General features: G+C 48.1%; 1 protein-coding gene across 1 annotated transcript; it reads right to left on the minus strand.

The window, feature by feature from the left end:
* Nucleotides 1–213: 213 nt before the first annotated feature.
* znf507 (zinc finger protein 507) lies at nucleotides 214–9,586 on the minus strand. Its single transcript, XM_062989661.1, has 6 exons — nucleotides 7,523–9,586; nucleotides 4,760–4,865; nucleotides 3,411–3,522; nucleotides 2,200–2,304; nucleotides 1,458–1,592; nucleotides 214–607 (listed from the first exon to the last, which is right to left on the minus strand). The coding sequence occupies exons 1-6, from the start codon at nucleotides 9,584–9,586 to the stop codon at nucleotides 286–288; spliced, it is 2,844 nt and encodes a 947-aa protein (XP_062845731.1). The 3' UTR covers nucleotides 214–285.
* Nucleotides 9,587–10,079: the final 493 nt, after the last annotated feature.

Consider the following 10,079-nt stretch of genomic DNA (forward strand, 5'->3'; position numbering starts at 1 on the left):
GAAATGAGGAGACACTTGATGGTGCTGAAAACACGTCACATATTGTGACTAACCGAGCGTTCTAAAAAATGGATAAAATTGATATTTGGCTGAAACGAACACTTTAGGATACCACAAAGAAAGAGGAAAGCCAACAAACAAAAAGAAACTTAAATAACAACAGTTTTATATCTGCATGAAGCAGATTTAACAGTAAATCGGAGGCATGTTGGGAAAAATAAACGTGTGCAAAAGTTACTGGCCCTTACATGAAGAGGTTTAGATCTGGAGACGCTCCTGCACGTCTCACTGCACCGTGCCGGACTGTCCCGGGACGTTAGCCTGCTGCTCCTTGTTTAGTATGATGCTAATGATGTCCCCCTCGTGCTCCTTCATGTGCTCCATCAGCTGCTCTTTACTGGTGGACTCGAATCCGCAGATGCAGCAGCAGAAGAGCAGAACGCAGTACTCCGCGGCCGCCCGCGGGTGCCCCGCGTCGTCCTTCCTTACCGGTACGCCCTGTCCTCTCTGGGTTGGATCCGGCGACGTGGCGTCTTTCTTGTCCTGGGTGACGTACGAGCGATCCAGCGCTGGATCCGGTGTCGATTTCAAAGGCACAGCCAGAGATCTGATACCAAGAGGGGAAAAACATAATAATAATCGGGTTGAGGTCAGGACTCTAGTTCTTCCACGCCAAACTGGCTCATTCATGTCTTTATGGACCTCGCTTTGTGCCCTGGTGCGCAGTCATGTTGGAACAGGAAGGGGCCATCCCCAAACTGTTCCCATGCTGAAGCATTAAGAGTTCCTTTCACTGGAACTAAGGGGCCGAGCCCAACTCCTGAAAAGCAACCCCACACCATAATCCCCCCTCCACCAAACTTTACACTCGGCACAATGCAGTCAGACGAGTACCGTTCTCCTGGCAAGCGCCAAACCCAGACTCGTCCATCGGGAACACGTCTCCACTGCTCTAGAGTCCAGTTGCGGCGTGCTTTACTCCACCGCATCCGACGCTTTGCATTGCGCTCGGTGATGTGAGGCTTGGATGCAGCTCCTCGGCCATGGAGACCCATTCCATGAAGCTCTCTACGCACTGTTCTTGAGCTAATCTGAAGGCCACGTGAAGTTTGGAGGTCTGTAGCGATCGACTCTGCAGGAAGTTGGTGACCTCTGCGCACTATGCTCCTCTGCATCCGCTGACCCCGCTAAGTTGCTGTCGTTCCCAATCGCTTCTACTTTGTTATAACACCACTGACAGTCGACTGTGGAATATTTAGTAGCGCGGAAATTTCACGACTGGACTTGTTGCACAGGTGGCATCATGTCACGGTACCACGCTGGAATTCACTGTGCTCCTGAGAGCGACCCATTCTTTCACTAATGTTTGTAGAAGTGCTTGGTTTTACACACCTGTGGCCATGGCAGTGATTGGAACACCTGAATTCAACGGTTTGGATGGATGAGTGAATACTTACCGGCTACTTTGGGAGATAGCCTCGTTTATGGCTTTGTTAACTTGTTCGTAGTTGTAGTTCTGATCTCCAGCATGTTTCCACATGTGGGACTTGAGGGACGGAGGGTGGCTGCACACGTACCCACAGAGGGAGCAGCTATGGGATAAAGAATACATGACCGTTAGTGACATAGCATAGAAGAATTTGCTAGATCATCTGGTTTGACTGGATGCACATCTGGGTCTATAAAGGCCCGCAATTTACATCGTACTGTCAGGAGTGACTGGGCGAGAAGGTCCCAACTGACTCTCTGCAGCACTCCAGAGATCAGGACAGAAGCCACAGATATGGCAACCTGCTTGGAGTTTGAGGAAAAGGATTCTCTGGTCTACCTGGCCTGGCTAAAGTCGCTAATACCATCTCTGAATGCCTACATTTATCCAAGGTGGCAGCATCATACCATAGGGGTAGGACACAGAGACCTGAAAAACAGACAAATGCTGCCAAATATAAGAAAATCCCTGGAAAAAATGTCCTCCAACTCAGACTAGGACGACAATTCATCTTTCAACGGCCAAAACAACACTAGCCTCGTCTTAAACCACATTGAACATCTGTGGAGAGACCTGAAGATGGCAGATCGCAGATGTTCGTCATCCAATCTGACCAAGCTTGAGAGTATCAGCCATGAAAATGGGCAAAGACTGCCCAAATCCAGCTGTGCAGGAGTGTTAGAAGAGGGCGAGAGGAATGTTCCGTGTACCTGTACTGCTCGAGCAGCTGTAGCGCCTGGTGTTTCTGCGGGTGTTTCTTTAAGTGACTCTTCAGGCTGTTCATGTTGGTGGTGGCAAAGTCGCAGCCGCAGCACCTGTCGCAGATCAAAAACGCATAAATACAGCTCCACTCACCATATAGAAGCACTTTGTAGTGCTACAATTACTGACTGTAGTCCATCTGTTTCTCGGCATGCTTTGTTAGCTCCCTTATGCTGTTCTTCGATGGTCAGGACCCCCACAGGACCACTACAGAGCAGGTATTATTTGCGTAGCTGATTATTCTCAGCCCTGCGGTGACACTGACATGGTGGTGGTGTGTTAGTGTGTTTTGTGCTGGTATGAGTGGATCAGGCACAGCAGCGCTGATGGAGTTTTTAAACATCTCACTGTTACTGCTGGACTGAGAATAGTCCACCAACCAAAAATATCCAGCCAACAGCACCCCGTGGGCAGCGTCCTGTGACCACTGATGAAGGTCTAGAAGATGACCAAGTCAAACAGCAGCAATAGATGAGCGATCGTCTCTGACTTTACATCTACAAGGTGGACCAACTAGGTAGGAGTGTCTAATAGAGTGGACAGTGAGTGGACACGGTAGATGTGTCTCATACCAGCACAACACACACTAACACACCACCACCATGTCAGTGTCACTGCAGTGCTGAGAATGATCCACCACCTAAATAATACCTGCTCTGTAGTGGTCCTGTGGGGGTCCTGACCACTGAAGAACAGGGTGAAAGCAGGCTAAAAAGTATGTAGAGAAACAGATGGACTACAGTCAGTAATTGTGGAGCTGATGGGTTGTATGGTTGATGGGTGTATACCCATTATTATGTTTTCTAAATGTATTATTTCCCAATCTCGTCATTACCAATTCCCGACTGTAAATCACAACACCTTTAGACCTAGCCAATCGTTTCTATGTAGATGCCCGACTGGCTGATAGCACCACTGAGATTCCAACCCCAGATCTCAACTGTAGTGGGATAGCGTATTTTACTGCACTAGCACCCCTGATCTGATCAGAGAGGCGGATTACCGTATGCCCCCTCCGACGTGTTCGATCTGCGGCCCTTTTTTTCCCCTACCAGTGTTGGATTCCCACACAATGCCATGTCACGTATGGAAAGTTGCTAACTAGCACAGCGTGAGATTTGAACCTTAAACACCGCAATATAAACAAATAAATGAACACCTATATGGTTTGTCCGAACTGTGAATCCTGCGATGGTTCCGCACGCCAACGTACGTACAGCTGGTGTAGTCACACATATCACATTTAAACACTTTCTGCTCGCTGGTGATGCCTGCAAGAGGAAACAAACACAGTAAACATCGGGTGGAAGGCGGGAATACCCTGGACAGAATGCCAACCCACCCTCCCCCAAACATAGACGATCATATACACTATATTGCCAAAAGTATTCGCTCGTCTGCCTTCACACGCATATGAACTTGAGTGACGTCCCATTCTTAATCCATAGGGTTTAATATGATGTCGGCCCACCCTTTGCAGCTATAACAGCTTCAACTCTTCTGGGGAGGCTTTCCACAAGGTTTAGGAGTGTGTTTATGGGAATTTTTGTCTCCACTCTAAGGTGTTCTATCGGGTTGAGGTCTGGATTCTGTGCAGGCCAGTCAAGTTTTTCCACACCAAACTGGCTCATCCACGTCTTTATGGACCTTGCTTTGTGCACTGGTGCGCAGTCATGTTGGAACCGTAAGGGGCCATCCCCAAACTGTTCCCACAAAGTTGTCCAAAATCTCTTGGTATGCTGAAGCATTAAGAGTTCCTTTCACTGGAACTAAGGGGCAGAGCCCAACTCCTGAGAAAGAACCCCACACCATAACCAGACTCGTCCATCGGATTGCCAGACAGAGAAGCGTGATCCGTCTCTACAGAGAACACATCTGCACTGCTCTAGAATCCAGTGGCGGCGTGCTTTACACCACTGCATCTGACGCTTTGCATTGCGCTCGGTGATGTGAGGCTTGGATGCAGCTGCTCGGCCATGGAAACCCATTCCATGAAGCTCTCTACGCACTGTTCTTGAGCTAATCTGAAGGCCACGTGACGTTTGGAAGTCTGTAGCTATCGACTCCGCAGAAAGTTGGCGACCTCTGCGCACTACGCGCCTCTGACAGTCGACTGTGGAATATTTAGAAGCGAGATTTCACGACTGGACTTGTTGCACAGGTGGCATCATATCACGGTACCACGCTGGAATTCACTGAGCTCCTGAGAGGAGAGAAGAGCGACCCATTCTTCCACAAATGTTTGTAGAAGCAGTCTGCATGCCTAGGTGTTTGGTTTTATACACCTGTGGCCATGGAAGTGATTGGAACACCTGAATTCAATGATTTGGATGGGTGAGTGAATACTTTTGGCAATATAGTGTATGTGTAAACGTGTTTGCTTGAAGGACAAAGGGACAAAACACCTGAAATGTCATCGCTTGGTATCCTCTTGGTGCCAAAATGGCATTATTGGGCACTAGCGTAATAGACCGCGAGGCCAACCAAGTGCCTAGAAAAGGTTCTTACCCTCATCCATCATCTTTTCCGTCTCCTCGGGGCTTGGCGTGGTTTCACCGACGGGTACAGCATCGCTCACCCCGTGCTGCTCTCTCTCGTGGTTCTTTAACTGACTCTAAGGGAAGGCATTATCGACAGAAGAAGTTAAAGAAGGGAGCAAATACTTAATTAGATACAGCTCACCATACAGATCAACCACTGACTGTAGTTCATTTGTTCCTCTAGACCAGGGGTGTCAAACTCACGGCCCGCGGGCCAGATCCGGCCCGCCACGTCATTTTATGTGGCCCGCGAGAGCTTAAACGACTGTACGATTGTTGTGATGGTTCGAGTCGTTACAGAGACGCGCTTATAATTTAATGGGACACCTGCGCCTTTAAGCGGCAACCGTTGGCATCGTAGTCATGGCAACTAACTTTGACCTTCGCTGAGAAGCCATGTGACTTTTACGGCAAAAGAACGCGGGTAGTAATGTGAACAATAATAATAAATATAAATAATTATCTTGCAGTATAATACCAAAGCATCGTCTGTAAGTAGCGGCGTTTATATTCTCAGCTGATTGTAAATGTTTAGTGAGTATATCACAGCGTTTTAGTTACAAATTTACCGTAATTAAATACAATTGTTACCGTTACTATAGCAATTAGTATCTTTACACAAAATGCTAACTCGTTAGCGCTATTTTACGTTTGGTTAAATCTCTTATTGTACCAGATGTAACACTTGACTACATCTGTGTGCTTTTACTGTATTAGGTTCTTTATTGTTTTTATTGTTTGTATTTTTACTTCATTCTGGTGCACACAGTGTATCACACAGCTAAGAAGCAAATAAAACCGACTGTATTCTGAAGAGAGCTGTCTGTCTGTCTGTCTAGCTGAGCAAGGGGGATAAACTATTAGTGAGGGCAGAACAATGGTCTTAAAATACACTGTAAAATCCTACATTAACTGCATCTCTCAAAATGCAGGCTGATTTTGTGACCTGAAAAGTGACACATCCCGCCAGTAGATGATGTTAAGAAATATTTACACATAATCCCAAAATGTACAAGAAGATAAGTAAGAAAATTAGGCAGGAGGAAATGTAATGAAAATGAAAACAAGTTTGTGCTTCAGGAAGAGAAACCGGTGCGTCTCTTGTGTTATGAGGCCGTGTCTGTGCTAAAGGAGGACAATATAAATGCAGAATTTAGCCTCCAAAAAAAACAACAGACTGCAATCACAGCAGAATACGTTACAATCGGCCCTTTGAGGGCCACAATAATGCTGATGTGGCCCTCGGTGAAAATGAGTTTGACACCCCTGCTCTAGACTTTCTCACCCCTTGTACTCAACACTGGACCCCCATTGGAACCCCACTAACCAGATGATGTTTGAATGGTGGTTCACCTTCGAGAATTGATAAATGGGTTACAGTTGGGTGACTAAATGTAAAGTGGAACAAGTGGTATACAGTCAGTAATTGTATACCCTCTAGGTTCTTCTGAATGGTAGGTGTAGCCTGTCAAATAATCAATGAATGTAAGTATCACATATGTGTACTTACATTGCTTGATGCATAACTACTCTTGCCTTGATGTATGTGCCAAATGTATGTGGACACCCCTTCTAATTCATGAGTTCAGAGGGGTCAGCCACACCCATTGGTAGTTTGCAGCATAACTTTGCCCCATTTGCCCCATTAAGACATGTTTTGACAAGTTCGTTGTGGACCACGCCCACTGGAACATTAGTTCCTAGCCACAACTTCTCTGTGGCTGCTTTTTTTTTGACTGACTGGGCACATATTTACATTGGCATGGAAATTGGAAGTCCATGCTAATGTCCCATGGTTTTCTGACTGGATGTCTAACAAGCTTATAGTTAGGTGTCCACATACTTTTGTTATTTAGCGTACATATACACTGATCAGCCATAACATTAAAACCACCTCCTTGTTTCTACACACATTGTTCATTATATAAGCTCCACTTACCATATAGAAGCACTTTGTAGTTCTACAATTACTGACTGTAGTCCATCTGTTTCTCTGCACAGCCCCCTTTCATGCTGTTCTTCAATGGTCAGGACCCCCACAGGACCACCACAAAGCAGGTATTAGAGTAGGTGGTGGGCACTGCACTGACACTGACATGGTGGTGGTGTGTTAGTGTGTGTTGTGCTGGTATGAGTGGATCAGACACAGCACCTCACTGTTACTGCTGGACTGAGAATAGTCCACCAACCAAAAACATCCAGTCAACAGCCCCCCGTAGGCAGCGTCCTGTGACCACTGATGAATGTCCAGAGGATGACCAACTCAAACAGCAGCAATAGATGAGCGATCGTCTCTGACTTTACATCTACGGTGGACCAACTAGGTAGGAGTGTGTAATAAAGTGGACAGTGAGTGGACACGGTGTTTAAAAACTCCAGCAGCGCTGCTGTGTCTGATCCAGTCATACCAGCACAACACACACTAACACACCACCACCATGTCAGTCTGTAGTGGCCCTGTGGGGGTCCTGACCATTGAAGAACAGCATGAAAGGAGGCTAACAAAGCATGCAGAGAAACAGATGGACAACAGTCAGTAATTGTAGAACTACAAAGTGCTTTTATATGGTAAGTGAAGCTGATTAAATGGACAGTGAGTGTATAAGCAAGGAGGTGGTTTTAATGTTATGGCTGATCAACTCCTTAGGCAACAAGGGTATTGTGCAACTGGCAGGGGTCGCCAAAGTACACTGGGGAACTGGGTACATCTACATGCATAGCAAACATTTACCTTATAGTGAAACGTCTCCATACAGTGCTTGCACTGGTACATGCGACTCTTGCAGTGGTGGATCATGTGACTCTGCAAATCCTTGCTGTTGCAGGCGATGTGCTCGCAGATGGGGCACTGGTACGGCTGCCTCTGCCTGTGCACCCTCAGGTGCTGCTTGACGTAGCCCTTGTTCCCACTGCTGTAAAGGCACAGGCGGCAGCGGTAGGGTCTGTCACTTCCAGCAATGTAGTCCACCAGGCTGGCATCTGTAGGAGTGGAGGAATCTCCACCTCCAATCTCTGCCACCTCGCTAGAGTCTCTGCTATCATTTTGCACCTGGGCGTTGACCTGCAGTTCCTTCAGAATATCCTCGTCAGATGTATTCTGATCCGACCGTTCACGTAGGCGCTCGATGACGGTCAGCAACGATGTGCTGATCCCAGCTTTAAAAGGTCCTTCAACTAGCAAGTCTTCCTTGGAGCCTTGACCAAGGTTCAGAACAGTGGGTGAACCTCCGATCCCAGGCACAAGCTCTCCTGTCGCGGCTAAGGCGTCGGACGACTCGATTTTTTGACCCGTATCAGAGATCAAGCTTGAGGTGTCTCCGAGAGAGGTCCTATTCAGCTCCGGGGTCCTTAAGGGCATGGCAACGAGGGCTTCGGCAGCCAAGGAATGCAGTCGTAGGCACTCCGAGTGGGTCCGTCTGCGCGTAGGAGGGACGTTCTCGTCCGGAAGTGGATCGGAGACGTCCTTGTCCGTTTCCTGCTTGTTGCTACCGCTCCAGTCGACCTGTTCACCACAGTACATATGGTGAAGCTTGTTGTCTAGGCTCGCCTCCTGGGAAGCGAGCAAGTTCTTGTATCCGGAAGCTTCCGGGTTGAGAAGCAGAGACTTGGTGGCCACGTGCTCCTCGTGGCAAGGTAGTCTCTCTACGATGACGTTGACGTGACCGGCACTGTTGCCTCTGGAGCTGATGATCTTCTGTGCCGAGGAGAGCAAGCTGTCAGCGGTGGTATGCCGGCTCTCTGTCTCAAGCTCTAGCTCCCTCTGCGCCTCGGGGGTCACCTGGACCACACCAGGGGGTTCCTTCGACGCGGCTTCTTGGCAGGCATCCTTTGCCACAGATTCAGTATCGCATTTGACACCTTCTGATGGGCACACTTCAACTTGAATGGACGAAGTACCGTGCAGAATCTGCGCCCTCTCTCCGACAGGTGCCAGGACAACAATAGAATCATCTTCTCTAAGGTGTTCCAGTGAAGGGCTGTACACAGGAGGTGCGTCCCGCTGGTCGTCGTCATCCTCGAATATGGGGTAGGAGCAATCCACCAAGCCAGCATGCTTCCAGGCGTGTGTTTTAAGATTGCGCTGCTGCATACACTCATAGCTGCAGATCAGGCAGCGATACCGACCCTGCTCGTAGCTGTACCACTTCTTAGGAGGCACTCCTGGCCTTTTCTCAGGTTCGGTCTTGATAGTATACACTCCCATTCTCTCAGTCAAGTTCTCCTTTATGGATCCAGAACCTCGTTCTGATGGCGATGCGTTAGTATGCAACCTGACATGCGCCTCCAGCTCCTCGTGGTGGCTGGAAGTAAATCGACACTCTGAGCAAACCAGAACCAGGTCGCTCTTCTGCTCGTCGTGCTGCTTCAAATGCTCCTTCAGTGCGCTTAACGTCGGGGAAAGGAAGCGGCACAGGCTGCACTGGTAACAGGTCACAATCTGAGCGCTTTGATTAGAAGCCTCCTGTTTTGTTTGATCTGTCTGATCTGGCAGTCCTTGAGTCCTGGCTCTCTTGCACAGTGAGGCATCTTGACTCTCCTCTGTGATGCCCGTCACGGTCACCGGGGTGGAGGGCGTGGACGGGCACTTCTTCCCGGATAGAGCGCACCTCTTGGGCTGCTTCTCTACTATCTTACTGAGCTTTTCGATGACGTGAATGAGAGAGTCTGCCGTCTGTCTGTTCTTTTGCTGCTCCTGTTTGTCCTCCGTGTTATGACTGTGAGAGTCAGGGATGAAGACCTCCTGCTGGCCTTTGGAGTGAAATACCAGGATGGCAACGCCACTGCTGTCTTCCATTCCTGAGCAAATCAAAACAAAACATATTCAGACACCATAAATTGCTAACATTTGTAGTGTGTTGGCAAAGTCTTTGTTGGCAATTGCAGCTTTGAGATAATTATAAAAAGAAACATTTATTTCGACCAGACATAACATTATGACCACTGACAAGTGAAGTGAATAACACTGATTATCTCTTCATCACGGCACCTGTTAGTGGGTGGGATATATTATGCAGCAAGTGAACATTTTATCCTCAAAGTTAATGTGTTAGAAGCAGGAAAAAACGGATAAGCGTGAGGATTTGAGCGAGTTTGACAAGGGCCAAATTGTGATGTCTAGACAACCTGGTCAGAGCATCTTCAAAACTGCAGCTCTTGTGGGGTGTTCTCGGTCTGCAGTGGTCAGTATCTATCAAAAGTTCTCCACGAAAGGAACAGTGGTAAACCGGCGACAGGGTCATGGGCGGCCAAGGCTCACTGATGCACGTGGGGAGCGAAGGCTGGCCCGT

This window comes from Trichomycterus rosablanca, chromosome 27, assembly GCF_030014385.1.
Source record: "Trichomycterus rosablanca isolate fTriRos1 chromosome 27, fTriRos1.hap1, whole genome shotgun sequence".
NCBI lineage: Eukaryota > Metazoa > Chordata > Actinopteri > Siluriformes > Trichomycteridae > Trichomycterus > Trichomycterus rosablanca.